Here is a 19,064-nt window from a genome sequence, read left to right as displayed (position 1 = left end):
TTGGGAATTGTGTTGTACCTGTAGGTATACATGTATTTTCCTTCTTAGTTCCAAATCATTATTTTCTTTTGTACCCATAGCCATGGCTGAGCGTGAGCGACCCTGAGGACACGCCCTTTCTGGATACTGTTTTAAGGAAGCGAGCAGTGAAGGTTAAACACGTGAAGAGAAGAGATAAAAAATCTGACAAAAAGGTAATTGGAGTGTGATCAGAACCATGTTGCCTTAAATGTCTTTCAAACTTTGTTTTAATGTTCTAAACCATGCCTACAGTGTTTTTTTGGCTCACTGTAATTGCTGTGTATGTATGTATGTATCTATCTTATAGAGGCAATTCAGAGAAACTTTGGGCTTTCTGAATTCCAAAAAGGTGCCCAAGGATCATACACCGCCACCTGTCACTGACATGTTTTCCTTCCTCTGCTCTGTCCCTTCACTCTCAATCACAACCTCCTTGAATATCTGTCAGTCCCATACAAGGACCCTACACCTGCTGATCAGAAACTACTCTTAGAATGACTATAACGTGGAGTCTTTGCAGCCATATCCCTTTTAAGCCATCCCCACCTGACGACACTTGACAGCTTATCGTGGTCGTACAGCAGATCCCCACAAAGTAAAACTTCATTTAAAGGAGGCAGTAGAAGACTTCCTTACTTGGACCCTTTCAGAAAAACAGAGTGGTTTACACATTATTTCCCCATTCTTAAAAGCATGTTGAAATATTCTGCGGAAAAGTTCAATGACCTACTGAAAACACACTCGGTCCTGCCCAGAGTGGAGAAGAACTACAAGGCTGCGCTGCAGACATGGCTCACCGGAATCCCAGGGCCCAGGAGATACTCCTCCACCCGATATGGAGAGCAAGGAGATAGATGCAGCAGCAAGTGGGCAGCAGTGTGCCTGCCACTCAGAGGTGATTTGTCGGCTCCTTCTGTCTGCTCTCCAATTGTGATAGGTACCAGTGGATGGAGATGGAGGAACTCATCAAGTACCTTCCTGGTGCTTATAAAAAGCGAAGGAAAGAAATTGTCCAGGAGGGCTAGACCATTGCTAACACCAATTTTAGGTGGACTCTGCTGCAAATACAGTCTCAATGAAACCAGCACAAGTTTCTTCCTATTCCGCTGCGCTTGAAATAGCGTCTTGCTTATGTCCGGTGGTCCAGCAGCAACTCATTGGCTTTCCCTTTGATGGTGAACACTTCTTCGAGCCACAAGTCCACTCTCTGTTGGAGAAAATCAAAAAAGGGCACAGACTGCAAAGGCCATGGGGGTGCTCCAAATCCAGCCCCAGAAAACTGCCATTCGCCTCCATTCGCAGTGGGCAGCAGCAAAACGGCAGCCTCCTCCAAACAAGCATATTTCTGACATATCTGATTAAAAGCTGCTGTTATTGTTGTAACCAAGCTCTCTAGTTTTCATGTTTAACAAAAATACCTGTTGCAACCTTTTCTCAGTATGGCACGTATGTAATCTCCAAATAGCTGCACAACCTTTCCACATTGATGTTAAAGCTATATTCCACCCTTTTTTGTTCCCTCATCAGAAAGATGAGAAGTACAGGCGCCACAAGCAAAAACAGAAGCACAAGGACAGGAGCAGGCACTCTGAGCGGGTGGAGTATAAAGACCCTTCCTCATTGCGCCAGTGCCTGGGGCCCAGCTGTGTCCGTCCAGCCCGCACCACCTCCAAATACTGCTCTGACGACTGTGGCATGAAGTTGGCTGCAAAGTAAGTTAAAGCTACCTAGTGGGGCGGAGGGCAGTGCGGTGGTAGACAGAGGGACTGGTCTGCTTTGGATTTGTTTGAAGTATACCCTGAAATGGATAAGATGAAGGGCATTTTCTGGGGCGTGTCTTGTTCATTGTGTTCACACAGCTGTTTATATATAACCCATCTTTTAAGTATGGATGAAAATAGGTGACAGATGCAATAGAAATGTCTGTTGTATGCCTATGGTGAGGAATGTGTGCATTAGACCCGCCTTTCACTTTGTTCTTAAATGTGCACGCTTTAACTGTGAAGTATTTCCAGCTGTGCTTGATGTGCATGTAGGAGCTCTGATGATGTGGATCCGACAAATGTTTGTGTGGCAGGATGGTATTCTTTAGCTACCTGCTTCACAATTCTTTCCTTCTCTTCCTTCCACTTCTCTGGGTCTGTCCCCCAACCACCATTCCCTTCCCCCTCTCACCTGTTTCTACATTCCTGCTGTACAGTCGCATCTATGAAATCCTGCCGCAGCGCATCCAGCAGTGGCAGCAGAGCCCCTGCATTGCGGAAGAGCATGGCAAAAAGCTGCTGGAGAAGATTCGGCGGGATCAGCAGCAAGCCCGCATGAAGCTGCAGGACATGGAACGTCGCTTCCACGAACTTGAAGCAATCATCTCACGAGCCAAACAGAATGCCATAAAGGAGGATGAGGAGGTGAGTAAGACCACCTTGTCCTGGCTCTTGGCAGTTTGGAAATGCTCAAGAGAGCTTGCATGTTTGCATTTTCATTGTAGGAAGGGGTTTATACATAGGAGACATACATACCCACCACTTCTTCCAAGCGTGTAGGCTGACCCTGCAGCAAAAGAGGAGAGAATACAATTCTTCACTGAACAAAGTAATAGCAGTTGGGAGGCCTGGCACCCATGCCCAAGAGTTATTAGACTGTATTCCTCTGCAATCCTGCATTTGCCAATATCTCTGGTCATATAACCACACTATTACTGCATTCCCCCAGGCATGCCCTTGGATGTACCCTCCAGGTACTGGGCATCGAGCTTGACTTCAACCACACCCTGATCAATAATGATGCAATGATATTATTTTTTTTGTCCACTTCCCAAACCTTCATTTCCAGAATAATGGTTTACACCTGCTTGTGGTTACTGTACATAGGACGTGTCCTTTGGTATGGGGCCATGTCAATCAATCAATCAGTGACACTTATAGAGCGCGCTACATACCCGTAGGGTCTCAAGGCGCTGGGGGAGGGGGGGTGGCGCTACTGCTCGAACAGCCAGGTCTTCAGCTTCTTCCTGAAGGAGAGGTGGTCTTGGGTCAGGCGCAGGTCGGCCGGGAGGGAGTTCCAGGTCTTGGCGGCCAGGTAGGAGAAGGACCTTCCTCCTGTAGTCGCTCTTCGGATGCGGGGGACGGCGGCGAGGGCGTGGTTGGCTGATCGGAGGTGGCGTTTGGGAGCGTAGAAGTTGATGCGGCTGTTGAGGTAGCTCGGGCCTTGGTCGTGTAGGGCTTTGTGTGCGTGGGTGAGGAGGCGGAAGGTGATTCTATTGTTGACGGGGAGCCAGTGAAGGTCTCTCAGATGTCCGGAGATGTGGCTGGTTCGTGGGATGTCGAGGATGAGTCTGGCTGAGGCGTTCTGGATCCGCTGGACTCTCTTCTGGAGCTTGGCGGTGGTACCGGCGTAGAGGGCGTTGCCGTAGTCCAGTCGGCTGGTGACGAGGGCCTGGGTGACGGTCTTCCTGGTGTCGGTGGGGATCCACCAGAAGATCTTCCGTAGCATGCGTAGGATGTTGAAGCACGCCGAGGAGACGTTGTTGACTTGCCTGGTCATGGAGAGGGAGGAGTCCAGGATGAAGCCCAGGTTGCGTGCATGGTCTGTCGGTTTGGGTGCGGTGCCCAGGGCGGGAGGCCACCAGGAGTCGTCCCAGGCGGAGGGTGAAGAGCCCAGGATGAGGACCTCCGTCTTGTCAGAGTTCAGTTTCAGGCGGCTGGTCGTCATCCACTCGGCTACCTCTTTCATCCCTTCGTGTAGGTTGGCGGTGGCGGGGTCGTTGGTCAGGGAGAGGATCAGCTGGGTGTCGTCGGCGTAGGAGATTATGCTGAGGTTGTGTTGGCGTGCGATGGCCGCGAGGGGGCTCATGTAGACGTTGAAGATGGTGGGGCTCAGAGAGGATCCTTGAGGGACGCCGCAGATGACTTCGGAGGCCTCTGACTTGTACGGTGGTAGGCGGACTCTCTGAGTTCTTCCGTCGAGGAAGGAGATGATCCATTCCAGCGCCTTGTCCTGGATTCCGACGTTGCTGAGGCGCTGTACTAGGGTGCGGTGGCAGACCGTGTCGAATGCCGCGGAGAGGTCTAGGAGGATGAGGGCCGCTGTTTCTCCGTTGTCCATCAGGGCTCGGATGTCATCGGTGGCGGCGATTAGGGCGGTCTCGGTGCTGTGATTGGCTCGGAAGCCGGACTGTGAAGGGTCGAGGGATCCATTCGTCTCGAGGAAGGCGGCCATCTGCTTGTTGACGGTCTTCTCGATGACTTTGGCTGGAAACGGGAGGAGCGAGATGGGGCGGTAGTTCTTGAGTTCGGTGGGGTCCGCTGTTGGTTTTTTGAGTAGAGCGCTGAGTTCGGTGTGCTTCCAGCTCTCAGGGAAGGTGGCGGTGTTGAAGGATGTGTTGATGATGTCTCGCAGGTGGGGTGCGATGACAGCGTCGGCCTTGTTGAAGACGTGGTGAGGGCAGGGGTCGGTTGGTGATCCGGAGTGGATGGAGTTCATCGTGCGGATGGTGTCTTCGGTGCTGATCGGGGTCCAGGCGTGGAGGGTGGTGGTGGGGGGTGGTTGTTCGGTCATGGTGTGCGTTGGTTGGTTGTTGAAGCTGTTGTGTATGTCCGCGATCTTGTTGTGGAAGTATGAAGCGAGGGAGTTGCAGAGGTCTTGCGATGGGGTGATGTCGTTGTTTCCTGCGCTGGGGTTGGATAGCTCTTTCACGATGTTGAAGAGTTCCTTGCTGTTGTGTGCGTTGTTGTCCAGCCGGTCCTTGAATGCAGTTTTCTTGGCGGCGCGGATCAGCTGGTGGTGCTTCCGAGTGGCCTGCTTGAGGGTGGTCCTGTTGTCCGGTGTAGGTTCCCTTCTCCAGACTTTCTCGAGGGCTCGGCAGTTCTTCTTGGAGCTCCTGAGTTCGTCGGTGAACCACGGGGCTTTCTTGCTGCCGGGTCTGCTGGGCGGGGTCCTCAGCGGGGCGAGTTCGTCCGCGCAGTTGCTGATCCACTTCGTGAGGTTGTCGGCGGCCTGGCTGGGGTTCGCTGAGCTGGCAGGAGGGTGCTGGCTCAGGGAGGTGGCGAGCTGGTCTGCTGTGATCTTGTTCCAGCTTCTGCGGGCGGCCTGTTGCTGGTGGTGGTGGGTCGTCGTTCTCTTGAAGGTGAAGTGGACGCAGCTGTGGTCCGTCCATTGTCCTGCATTGCATGTTTATTGAAATTCCCATGAGGAGTTTTGCTGAATGATAACCACTGGACTGGGCAACAACCAACTTGGCATGAAGTTAAACTCCTCTTTCTTATTTTAATTTGTTGTCAACTGTCCAGCAGTTTTGAATAAATTCTAGAACGAGGAGCTGAAAAACAATCTGGCTTCTTGATTAAATTATGAGCACTAACCTGACTATTACTTTTGAAGCTTCAAATAGTGCAGTACGTTTTTTCAAAAGGAGCCAGCTAGCTGCACCTCACCAAAAAGTTCAAAAGGGTCTGGGTGGGAAAATCTCACCGGGGTACACTAGACTGTACCTCAGGAAGTATTTATTCAGAAAGTTTATATAATACTGCAAATTGCTTTTGATTACTTCAGAACCCTGAGGCTGTTAACATGTAGGGAAGGAGTTGGGAATGATGTCAGAGATTACACATTTAAAGTTCAGTTGAAAGCACATCAAATTAAATCAATGCTCAGACGTTTCCGGTACTACTTGTGGTTATGATTGAATCTCAATTTTGGATTTAAGGTTTTTTGCGATCTACTGGTACCTATACTGATTGGTCTCGGTAGCCATGTTTAAGCCTCATTAGTTGATCCGGTGTGCAGCCACTGAACAAAGATTGCTAGTTTGGGCATAGTGAGGTGCCAGTTTGTAGAAGTGCTAAGAGCCTGTGCATAATAGGTTTTGAGAACAGTGCAAAGGACGTTGAGTTTGATTCTGGCCCTTGTGCATACAATGACTTAATGTTCTTTCTTTGGTTCTGTAGACTACAACAAATGATGGACTGGAATGAATCCCATTGTAATTGTCACTGGTTGAGAAAAATTCAAGCTTCCCATCCATCACTTTTTTGTTTTGTGCGACAAGTATGCCCATATTTGGGTCCAGTGTTCATTGTGCGATAGGAATCGAGCTGTACCTCACTCACTAAGCCCACGACTGTTCTTTTTAGAGCAGGATGAAGGCCGTATTGCATAATGCTGGATTCTATCATGAGTAAGGGTAGGTAATAAAACTCATGGACTAGAATGCAGCCCAGAGTAATGTGCAGTGTCGCTGTTTTGTGGACATGGCTAAGCTCTCTGGCAGATAAGCTCTTTTGTCCTGGCAGATTTGTAAAGGGCACTGAGAAGTTGAACTACAAAGCCAGCTAGGCCTTTGAAGAACTTGCCCGGTACATTTCCTGAGGCCAGTTGCGAAATGACCCACGATCTCTCAGCGTGGTTACTTCATCTTCTAATGCATTTGTGTTTGCATAGGGTAGAATGGAGTCTTCGAAATTTAAGGTCAAGTTCTCATCTGGGGGTAGATGGTGTGCAGCTGTATAATTAGCTGTGCAGTTGTGGATACTGCTTACGTGTCAATTTACTTCCTCTTTACAGCCTTGCCAGTGAACTAATTTGCCTGTTTTGTTACCCTAATCATTGGTTCTGCTTTGGGATGCAAACAAGATCTTTCTGGCCTTACCTAGTTTCCTTTGCTGATATTTTACATTGATAGTTGTAAGTAAGGGCCTCCAGCAAAAACAAATCCTGCTCTTTCTTGGCCTTGGTATAGACCTGTTTGGTACTTTTGTCTTGTTGATGAGGCAACAGAGTAAATTTCAATGTGGTCTCATTTAGTAAAGCTACATGTATTTGAAAACTTGCATGTGCTGTGGGCAGAACTTTTTCAGCTCTACGTTATGCTTTGGTGGACTGCATAGATGAGTTGCATATTGTAGTTGTTTCAATTTTACACTTATTCTGACCATGGTTTCCAGGAATACTAGAAATCTGTACTAGGACCATTTTAGAACAAAGAACAAACCAGTCTTAGTCCCCAAAACTATGTATCAAAAGATTTTCACAAATTAACAGTAACTGTGATGATTTAGTCACATTCTGCTTGAAGTCTTGTGGCTGAGAACATTTTCAGTGGGAGAAATAAACCTAATCGCTTATATCAATGTCTACTACTTTCTGACTTACAAGAGTGTGCGATATGTCGTACAAGACTAACATACAATCGATTGTCAACCATCATGCTCACGACCACCCCGCCCTTCCCCAATTCTAAGTTGGTGTCCCAGTATATCTCCAGGGTTTCTACCATTGAGGACTGGGACCTTTAATTTGAAGCCCAAGACAACAAGTAACAACCTTACTTATTGGTGCTTTGATTAAAGATCTGGAGCTTGTCAATGATCAATGTCTTGTTTAAGTCAAAACAGCTACAATGTACATATGTTGTATTTCCAAAAAAGCATTAAAATCTCCCAGTATACACACAATCTGAGGATAAGTAATCTGGACTTGTTGAATAAATGATATTTTCTTAAAAACAGACGAGTAACCAGGCCCAGTGAGACATAAACGTTAAACGACAGTAAAACAATTTGCCCTTCAACTGAAATTACATATTTTAAGGGAAACGGTACTCTGAAGTTGGTGTTGAGGCGCAGACAATTCCATTTGTCATTAAGTCTTAATAGAATTGCAAGGCCACCCTTCAGATTACTGCTTAAAAGATCTCATAGCAGGAATACATAATTATGCAATTTATGCAATTCAAATTCTTCCAAAGCCAAGCTTCTTGCAAACCTCATTATACATCTTTTGCATCTATCATTTTTGTAGGCCCTGCGAGACTCCAACTCGCAGCACGAAACATTTTATCTGGGAACAATTATATTTTGTAGTTCTGAAAGGGTTTGCATGCAGAGCTGTTGCTTCCTAAATTCCACGTAGTTCGATCATGATTTATTAAGTTCCTAGAAATTTGGGTAACTTGGCAGCTTCCCGCATTCCAGAAACCTTCAAAAGATTTGTTGAACATTTAGTATCATTGATAATTTTATTGCAAATGTTAGACGTATTTTGTAAGGTTGAGGACAAGCAATCCTTTGAATATCAGCACAGGATATCTCGCTTGGAATTGATGAATTAATAATCCTCTGAGCCAGAGCGGAAATGGCACGTGCCCTCTCCATTTATCGACACATTGCCAAATCTTGATATAAACTTGTGGGAATACGCAACCATCTACGTCTGGTCAAAAGTGCAACATTCTCTCTCATGAATCTAAGCTGCATCAAGACATTAGACTGGAGTAGTCTTAACTCCTGCGTTTTGACCAATGGTGCAAATATGGTAGTAGATGGGTTAAAAGCTGTGATAGGTGTACCTGTTTCTACGGTGGAAGGGGTCGCTGTCGCATGTATGTGCAATGCTAAGCAGAAGACGTGTCGAACCTACAATATGAATATTGACACAACAAAGTAGTCCAAAAAAACGACTTCTCTGCTGTTTTTCAGCACTATGAATGTTTGAACTATAAAATTCACAAATAAATGAACAACTACTTAATTAAAACTCTGGCTATTAGTGTACAAATGTACACCTTAACTTTATTCTAAAAAAAATCAAGTTTGTGAATTTACAGTAAAATAGTTTAAAAACCAGACAACTGGAACAGTGAAGCTATCCACACATCCACAGTGATATCTGTGTAAACAGAACAAAATGATAATTAAAAACAAATGTGTGTGTAAACACTACTTGCAGAATCTCTTTCAGAGGGCATCACAGCCTCTGGTGAGATAACTTTGAGTTGTTGTCTTTTAGGTGGATGGAAGTGCTTTGAGATCCTTGATGGCAACATCCTGAACATTGAACGTTGCAAATGACACCTCTTGCTAATATCAACATTAGTAAATTAAAAAACATAGAATTCTACATAAGTTACTTCAAATTTGCTTGAATGATAATTTACTGAACTGAAACTCTTTTCTATCCTGGATGCTTAGACCAGCGAAGGTGACGGTGATGACTCAGACTTCCAGATCTTCTGTGTCTCCTGCGGGCATCCCATCAACCCGAAGGTGGCCTTGAGGCACATGGAGCGCTGCTACGCTAAGGTACGTCCTCACATGCATTAAGCGACTCCATGTAAGTCCAAGGTAGGAGTTCTTGCAAGCATATACGCAAGAATTGAATTGTTGCACGGCAGGTCTCTTTCCCATGTGTAGCCTCATTATGTTCAGGCTAAAGCACATAGCAGTTTTTATTTTATTTATTGGTGATTCGTAAAGCACTATATGCCACTGGAAGGTAGCTTTAGAGTGTCCAGACCAAGAAGGAACAACTATGGGGAATTGGTGGTGGTGGGAGGGGTTTAAAATGGTAAACAATAGACGGTGATACCAACCATCCAGAAGATAACTTCAACTTACACACCACCTCCTCGTCTGATTTACCCTCCAGTCCCAGAATATAAATGTTTTATTCCAGCTTTCCTCCTTGGGAGCATGTGTGTGCAGCTTTTAGTGGCTCCCCAATCTTTTTCTCCTGGCCACTGACTAGTTTTATTTTTCTCTCTCTCTTTCGCTAGTATGAGAGCCAGACTTCCTTTGGATCCATGTACCCAACCCGGATAGAGGGGTAAGAGCCACTACATACTCATAACTTAAGCTCTTAAAATATTTTTAATTGTTATAACACCAGTTAAACCTATTGTGCAAGCTCTTGGATCTTGTAAGCCCTGCTGTGTATAGTTGCACTGATTGGTTTTTCATGACTTTCATTAATCTTGACTCTTTCTGAGGTTCATAGGCACGGAGGTGGCCTTATTTATGTTGAGAGGTTAACCGAGTTATTCAGCGCGCCAGATGATGTTTTTTTTATTGTGTATCTGGCCTTCAATTTGCAGCACACTGTGCGTATATTGTATTTCCTTTTTTTTGTAGGGCAACTCGATTGTTTTGTGACGTCTACAATCCATTGAGCAAGACATATTGTAAGCGTCTACAGGTTCTGTGTCCAGAACACTCACGTGACCCAAAGGTAGGGTATCATATTTCCATATTTAATGCTGGGTTTCGTAATTCCTAAATTATTTCTATACTGTTTATTATTCTTTAACTTATGCTGTTCTAAAAATAGTTTCAGGTCAAAATGTCAGGACATTTTGTTTGTTGTGCTTTTATTTGTTCTCAGAGATTAGATATAGCATAGTCTACACCCTTTACTTTGTACCAGAGCACTTTATAGCAAAAAAGGAGATGCTGCCTGAAAGTGACATAGTATTAGACATTAATCTTGAGTACCATAGTCTGTTTCCATGCGGGTATCCATCGTATTCAGATCACAAGCTAGATTAGATTGTGCAAGAGTCCGCATTAGCTCGCCTAATCTAGGCCACCTTCTTTGCTAATGATGGAGGGAAAGCAACAGGAGTTCTTGTTTGCAAATTCGTCCCATCACTGTGTTCCTTAAATTTCTCCTTGACACTTTCAGGCAAAGGGGAGGATACATTTGGTGCCCTGATTATCCAGAAGACACAGGATGCTGTTATCATGGGAGTCTCTCTGACTCCTTTCTCCCTAATTTGAGACATTTGACAAATAATGAAGACAGGTTGTCAACGGGGCGGGGATCAAATATAAATTCTGTATCAAGGAAAATGAGCTGATTCAGAGTTTGGCAGATAGGTAGTGTGCCACCATTGTGAAGGATATTCCACCCGCCGTTTTAAGCGCCAGCGGTCATAATATACTTGGAGTAAGGCAGACAAAATATCCATTGTGACTTTGACGGAGTATCCCACCCGCCATAACTGCCTAACATTATTCAGGAAAACCGTTAAAATGGAAGAAATTGAGCAAAGCCAAGTGTCCAGGGATCCTCACACAGGAGTACGGAAAGATAAACCAGCGACGGAGCTCTATAGGATAACTAGGTCAGCTAGCAGCTTTAACCTTCAAATTAGCTATACTGTGCAGACATTATTCTTTCATTTCTCACATGATTATATAAACTTAGGTTTTGCTTTAATTTATGGTAGGGTTTGTTGTATTTTAAAATAGGGTCCAAATGAAATCAAGAAGACCTTTTAGGGTCCTACGTCTAGGTTTAGTGGGACTTAAAGGATGGTAGCAAAATATTTTTATTATAAAAGAAACTTATTCTAGGGCTCTTTTGCCAGAGCTGGCTTCTCCTTAGAGCTAAGCTTTAACCAGTTTAGTAGCTAATCATTTGGGTTATGAGAGGTGAGACTGATTGATAGGAATTGAAGGAACTTGATTTTTAGGTGGAAAGGGAGAAAGTCTAGCGTGTAACAGTATCCAAGAACAGGGCATTCCGTTCCAAGCGTGCCACTATGTAGAAAGATTGTGATATTATTTATGCTATCTTGATTATGGGAATTTATTTTTAGATTGCTCGTGCAATACTAATTTATGCTGGAGGATAAATCACAGCTACTAAAACCTAAAGTGAACAAAATCACAGTCTCTGGTCCATAACCAGTTCAGAGCTGTACAGAACCTTGTATTCTTCAGCATTGGATCTTTCATAGATTCACATACTTGAATCATTCCCCGTTGTCAAGGTGGGAGTTCGAAGGTACAATTGAAAAAGCAGTACAGGTTATATACAAAGCTCAGAAGGGCTAGAAAAAGTTCACCACAGTAACTTATCCACATCAATACAAATGAACCAAACTCCAGCAAATCAGGCAACAGCCACAATAGGACATGGTACCAAGAGCCTTGGTTCTTGACTTACAAAGCATGTTACAAAATTATTACGAGAGGTTTCAGAACGCTCAAAGGCTTTATCGTCAACCCAACCAGTACAGGCTCCACAATCTGTTTGAGTACAACCCCCTTCACAAGCTTCCCTGGTAATCACTATGGCTTTAAGAAGTATTAAAGTATTTTGTTATGCACAAGCATCCTGTGCAGCCATCAAAGAATAGAACTGGCATGATTCCTTCTGGAGAGCCCTTTAAGAAGTATGTTGAACTTTGCCACCAAGTAGATGCAATTCCCATACTCTGATCTGAACTTCATGAGTGAATTAACAACTGTTATATGAAATAGTATAAAAGGCTAAAACTCTTTTAGTGTTTTGATTTTCATGAATCAGAAAAGACCTTTGCAACCTGAGCTTAAAATGAAAGTTTGGTACCTATTATGACACACTAGCTACACAAAGTAATTGTTGTATCAGGTGCTGCACATATCACACCTGCCAGATTGACGAATTCCAACAAAAAAAGTCACTCCTAATCATCAGAAGTTCTCTTTAAGATGGATTCAACTTATTGAAATTGGCAGATAATCACTAGTGAATAAAGGACAGACCATCTTTAATGATTAGCCGTTATCTATGGTGGCCTTGAGGAAGGTTATTGGGCTAAGATCAGATGCTTGTCATGGTTGTACATGTAGAACTGGACCCTTGGATGATGGAAGTCATTCATCAAGGATTGCCTGATCAATTAAATAGAAACTGTGATAAACGGTGTGAAAAGAAGAGCTTTTTTGTGGCCCCCAAGTGATGGTTTGCTGCAGGTTTAGCTTTACACTCTTCTGCCTCTAGTATTGATCAGAATGTTACAACTTGCTTTACTTCACAGTAGTGCTTTCTGTTTTGAGGTGACTCGAGATACTTCCCCTGAAGCTAAAAAAAAACTAGGACAGAGACTTAACAGTAAATTGTTCTTTCCACCATTGAGTTTGGGCTTGTTTGTAAGTGCTTTGTTCTGCTATACGCCAAGGTCTATATTTCGGTGCTGGAGAGCTGGGACTCGTCGTGTTCATCTAGCTGCAGTCCACCACGTCTGAATGCATTTATCGGATGAACCTCGGCCCAGGCTGTAAGACAATGATACATTTGGGGGAAGGGTATTGAGATCCCCTTTTTTAGTTCTTCCTTTCATGCAATTGCGATTCTTGTGGTTGGGCCAGCAAAAGGTCGGCTTGTAGTGCCTTTCTGTTGAAGAAACTATTTGGGAATGATTCGATCATTACTGTATGTTGCAGCACCAAGATTTTACCAAGTCACTGTCTGCCACGGTAGTTGAAAAAGTAGAAGAAACCCAGTCTGACTAAGATGATCCATTCTGTAGTCTAGAAGTCCTACAGGTGCCTAGTCCCCAGTACGTCTTGTCTCACGATTCTGATTCTGGAGAATGTCAGAGGCCCTCCACGAAACCTACACCCCGCACTAAGATAACACCTTCGGTTTCTAGCATCAGCTCAATAAACCTAGTCCATTTGACGTGGTCTCTGGCACAGCCTGCAACTTTGCACATCAGGGATCCTGCCTCCATGATGGACCTTTAAACCCAACCTTGGCTCAAAACCAATTAACAGCCACAAGAGCACTGTCCCTTGACTGAGGAACTGCTCTCAAAAAAGCGAAGAAGAAGAATAAGATTCAGTGAGGAAGAAAGATGTACATGTGAACCAGATAAAGAAAAGAACTCCGAAATTGGGACGAGAGAAAAAAAAGAACAAATGCACTATAAAAGCAACCAAGTGAGGTAGAATCTAGTGATGTGCTTATCCCCATGGATAGAAGCATCTGAACCACTGCCAATGGATGAGATAAATATGGCTGCCAACTGGTGATTTAAGACCTAATAGAAAGAAAGGGGGTCTGCTGTACCTTCCCCGAGGGACGCTGCATTTGGTTTCCTAGCTCGCCAGTACTGCCTGTCTGCTCGTCTCCCTCCCGCTGCCGCACCAAACACGCCTGAGCGGCCACGGAGGGGGACCAGGGCCGCAGACCACAAGTCCCAGCCTGCACAGCGGCGGAAGCCGACGACGCCCATACTTTCAGCGCCAGGAGGCGCATAAGAGGGAGAGCTGCCCCTGCGTCTCGGGATTGCGCGCGGGACCGCACCCGGGGCGAAGCCCGGGCAAAGGACGGGCCCTCTGTGGCCCGAGAAGGACGGGACGGGCCATCCCCCTTGGCTCCATCAGATAGAGGGTACAAACTTTTACCCAATATTTAATTTACCAACAAGGTACTTTTTGTCATCCGATTGAGCAATCCTATTAACTGATTGATCACTCTCCTGTAATCATGATGACACGAAAGGGGGCAACAAATAAAGCAATCCCACATAGGGGCTCGCCAAAAGGGACACATGACTTACTAGGAAATAAGCCCACTCAGCAATCTCCTTTAAATCCTGGGGTAAATGAACCTATACAGTCACCCGAGTGCATAACTACAAATTATTCTCGCGTATCTGTCTTTGACTATGGGAATAGCGTAACCGGGCTAGACGAACTAAACAGACTCTGTGGAACTAAGTACACTACAGCTTCAAGCAGTCCTGAATACATTAGCGCCCCAATTGGTACACAAAACTTGAATAACAGTTCGTATTAACGACCCCAAATTAACCCAGCAGACGCCCAGAGCACAGTAACAGCACCTCCTCCACCTGGTAAAAGGAAGTGCGAGACAGTCAAACAAAATGGGAATCAACCTAAGCATCCCAAATTGTCCTCAAATCCCTTGCTGTCTGCGATTACTTCCCCTCCAACTCCAGATCCGGGTGAAACTGTGGGAGGGTTAGATCTCACAGCACCACCCTCACAGTCGACCTTACTGACCCTCATTGAACGGCTAATTAACTCCGCCATTTCACCATTGATGGCAAAAATAGACCTTCTGGGGGATAGACTTACGGAATTGGAAACCGCGATCAATACAAACCTGGCCCCCATAAAAAATCAGGTATATACCAGGCAATCCCCTTCATCTGCTGTTTCTGGAACCCCTAAATCGACCGCACTAAGCACCAATGCTCAGATTCAGGCCCCAGCTCCTAATATACTAGATCCCAAGGACCCTCATCTTCTGCCAAATCGTATATTTTCACAGCGCAACATCGCCAGTTCAGGGTCAAACATAGCACCTCATATTCACTTACCACCAGAGGCTGCTCCCTTTGTTTATGTTCTATCAGGAGTCCCACCAATCGCACAGGGGAAAACTGAAACCCAACATGAGCTACAAAACAGTTATCCACTGGTTATCTGGGAATAGACCCCTGCCTGCTGAACTTAATGGCAGAATACTAACTGTTAGAAGGGTGGGCTGGTTAGGTCCCCTTCGAAAGGATATCGTCGGGGATCTGGTGTTAGTGAAATTCTGCAACAGAAACATTGTTTTGTTCCTCCAATCTTGGTACCGGCAAGAAGAAGATGGCCCGATACATACTGGGGACCTTTATGACTTTTATCCTCATTACCCCGCACTTAGACCAGGGGCAGGCTACACCCATGCTATCGGTAGATCTGTTTGGAGAACGATCAATAGCAACCTCCCTGCACCTAACCGTCTCGATATGCAACACTATAGAGGCTTTAATTAGTAGCCCATGGGGAGGGCGATATCTATGTAAAGGCAGGATTTCCAGAATATATAACTGCCTAAATATTGTGTAAAGTTGTTTTCATTGAGAATGAGGTATGCACATTTTAGGACCGGGATCCTCTTTCTTTGTATAATCGTTTAAATCTCACTTTTAACTTCGTCAATATTTTGCGGCCCTTGTTAAGGTTGTTTTAATTGTATGTTTTTAAAATTGTATGCTTTTATGATTTGTACAAAATCGAATAAAGCTAAATTGAACTGAAAGACCTAACAGGTAATTGGCTTGTTAAAAAAACAACACCCAATTTTCGGAAAATATTCCAAAAATACCAAATTCCTGATTTTAGGAGGTTTGTGTGGTCTCAAGATTCAAATACCCTTTCCACAATAATAATAATAATAATAACTTGGTACTTATATAGCGCACGACTCACCACCAGGGCATCTAGGCGCTGTACTCATACCGCTGTAGGAACCCTTCCTGGTTTTTCCCTGTGAAGTGTCCACTCCTGGGTAACCCCATGGTGAAACCAGGCATCCCAGCGCTGTTGGGGCCGTTGTGGAGATCAAGCAAGCTATTGCCCAGAGTTGCAGCGTGGGACCCATGATTAGAATAGGCACTGAGGCGAGAACAGCAGGTCCGAGGAAATCTTGAGCCCGAGACCTGCCGAGGCGAGAATCGAACCCTGGTCCCGGGCCAGACCTCTGCATCAGGGTCTGCCGCTCTAACCATTAAGCCACACTTCTCCTGTCAACAGTCTCGGTTCTTCTTTGACCCCTCCTTATCTCTGGGGCCCATGAAACTGAAGTCTCCCTATTCAGCTCATCTAGCACAATCCTAGTGTCACAAGTCAGGGTGTGATTTATTTTTCCTAGATCACAGAATTCTGCCACAGCTTATTGGCATACACAGCCTCTCTACCCTATGATTCATCCTCACAATCACGCACTATCTGCGACCAGGCTAATAGTGTAATATTAAATGCAAATCCTGAAAACATGATTTTTCTTATCCAGCCTCTAATGCCTTTCAGTTAGCTCAGTCATTCAGACAAGAGCCAGGACACCTTTCTGAAGTAACTGCATGCTGGAAAAATAAAGGATTTGAGTGACCGAGAAGCAGTCTAGGCATCTTGAACTGACCACCCCAAAGTGCATAGTGTACTGGAGTGTACAATGCCCATTCGCAGCAAACAATGACCGCCTCGATACTCCTGAAAAAAGGGTCCAACACACAATTCATATGGCCTGTAAGCCAAGTCAAGTGTGTAATAAGAAGCAAAAATCCAAGGGTATACTGGTGCCATTACCACTGGCCAACTCAAACGTACCATATTCTAGAATGACAGGATTTTAGCCTTTTCTAAAAGTGTTCAACATAACAATCTGTGTGGGAGAGGCTAGGTTTTGTGCTGCAATATAGCTAAATTCCCAACAACATGGAAGACAAGCATTTACAATGCAATGGTCTCGGCATTATTAAAGGTAGAGCTATTGGCATTGCTCATGACATTTTATTTATTTTTTTAATCTTACATAAATGGTATTGTCATTTACATTGCCAATAGCTTAATCGTTAAGTAAATGGCATTGAGCTCAATCACTCGCATATGCATGACCTATTGCATTTACACCCACACAGAGCCACACACAAAGCCACACACATACAGAGCCATCCACACAGAGCCACCCACACAGTCATTCACATAGAGCCACCTACACAGAGCCACCCTCACACAGACAGAGCCACCCACACATAGAGGCACCTACAAAAAAAGCTATCCACACAGAGCCACGCACACACGCACAGACAGAGCCACGCACAGACAGAGCCACGCACAGACAGAGCCACGCACAGACACACAGACAACATAAATGCAGTGTGTATGTGTTAGCTGATCACTGCATAAGTGAGTTAAAGAATGTGTTGAGGGTTTCACTTAACTCATTCAGCTGTAGTATTTTAGGGACGAATCCTACTTGGAAGAGATTTGATAACTTTCTTCAGACCCCCAAAAGAAACGTTTTGCTTCATTTGTGGGACCAATAAACGCTATTGCTACCTACATAATATAGATTTTTCACAAAAACTACAAAGCTGCTGCTTTTTAGTTCATCAGAAAATGTGCAGTTTAAGTTTTGCCAGGCAGAAGTGTGCTTGTGCCCTCCGTCGTGCTGTGTGATCTAAAAGGGGACGGAAGTGGTACTCACGGTGGTTGTCGGGTGTTCTCCGGGACTATTGTCGCCAGCACGAAGGCCCCTTCCTCCACGGTGTCGAGCAGCATGGTGGCGGCCCGCAGCTGGTTGTCAGGTCCCTCCACGCACCCCCGGCCTGCAGCTGCAGGAGGTCGTTTACCAACTCCACCATGGCTTGCGGATCAGAGAAAACCGGATGACAAAAGTCCGGTGGGCCCGCGCGGGCTGTCAGACATCTACTAAAACATTCTGTGTGATATGAGGAATAATGTAGGGCTTAATAATAGGTATTAAACCCTAGCCTGCTCAATGCTCATCATGCCCCCAAATCAATAGTCCTATTCCCGGCAAGTCTTTTAAATTCACGTAAACACAACGTTTCTCAAAAAATCCCTCTATGCAGGACAACCACCCATCTCTGTCAGCACACACGGGGTAGCTATGGATGCCCAAGGCACGGGCTTGCCCCCCTACCCGCTGCTCTCTCGGGCAGTGGAGGGCCACAGAAGATACACTCCTGAGTAACAGAAAAAACAAGAAAAACTAGTGCAATCAGGGGGCAGAAGGCAAGAAAAACGAGTGCAATCAGGGGGCAGAAGGCAAGCAAAGAGCACAATCAGGGGGGCAGAGGCAAGAAAAATGGCACAATTAGGGGAGCAGAGGCAAGAAAAATGGCACAATCAGGGTAGCAGAGGCAAGAAAAACGGCACAAGGAGTGTGGCAGAGGCAAGAAAAACGGCACAAACAGGTTGGCAGAGGCAAGAAAAATGGCACAAACAGGTTTGCAGAGGCAAGAAAAACTGCACAAACAGGGTGGCAGAGGCAAGAAAATCGGCACAAACAGGTTGGCAGAGGCAAGAAAAATGGCACAAACAGGTTTGCAGAGGCAAGAAAAATGGCACAATCAGGGGAGCAGAGGCAAGAAAAACGGCACAAGGAGGGTGGCAGAGGCAAGAAAAACGGCACAAACAGGTTGGCAGAGGCAAGAAAAATGGCACAAACAGGTTTGCAGAGGCAAGAAAAACTGCACAAACAGGGTGGCAGAGGCAAGAAAATCGGCACAAACAGGTTGGCAGAGGCAAGAAAAATGGCACGAACAGGTTTGCAGAGGCAAGAAAAATGGCACAATCAGGGGAGCAGAGGCAAGAAAAACGAGTGCAATCAGGGAAGCAGAAAGCAAGAAAAACGAGTGCAATCGGGGGGCAGAAGGCAAGAAAAATGAGTCACCTGGCAATTACTGCACGTGTCTGCTGCTCTTTCCAGGTCCACTTCCCAGTAACCCGTCACATAAAATCCAAGCTTTTGCCTTTAATTTTGCCTTCCCCAGTTTTTAAAGTTGGCTGAATTTCTTAAACGTCCATCAAATCCGCCTGCCTAAGACACTATCCATACACGCATCCACCCATTTAATTATTCCATCTATTCATTCATCCACCTATCCCCCCACCGCATCCATTTATCATTTATTTATTTATTTAAGCTTGTATCGCGCACAGCTACCCACAGTG

The 19,064-nt window shown here is 45.3% G+C and overlaps 1 protein-coding gene across 2 annotated transcripts in view; it reads left to right on the top strand.

Moving 5' to 3' along the window:
• The window catches only part of CXXC1 (CXXC finger protein 1), a 75,747-nt gene that overhangs the window by 48,273 nt on the left and 8,410 nt on the right, over nt 1-19,064 (top strand). For both annotated transcript variants that reach the window (XM_086940375.1, XM_086940374.1), the window contains 6 exons: nt 81-194; nt 1,549-1,733; nt 2,222-2,429; nt 8,988-9,098; nt 9,572-9,621; nt 9,927-10,023. In XM_086940375.1, coding sequence (XP_086796501.1) covers nt 81-194; nt 1,549-1,733; nt 2,222-2,429; nt 8,988-9,098; nt 9,572-9,621; nt 9,927-10,023 — 765 coding nt within the window. The remainder of the gene's footprint in view (nt 1-80; nt 195-1,548; nt 1,734-2,221; nt 2,430-8,987; nt 9,099-9,571; nt 9,622-9,926; nt 10,024-19,064) is intronic.

Source organism: Lissotriton vulgaris, chromosome 10 (assembly GCF_964263255.1).
Source record: "Lissotriton vulgaris chromosome 10, aLisVul1.2, whole genome shotgun sequence".
Classification (NCBI taxonomy): Eukaryota; Metazoa; Chordata; class Amphibia; order Caudata; family Salamandridae; genus Lissotriton; species Lissotriton vulgaris.
The sequence above is the reverse complement of the archived record's forward strand: the minus strand, read 5'-3'. Positions and strand labels throughout refer to the sequence as shown.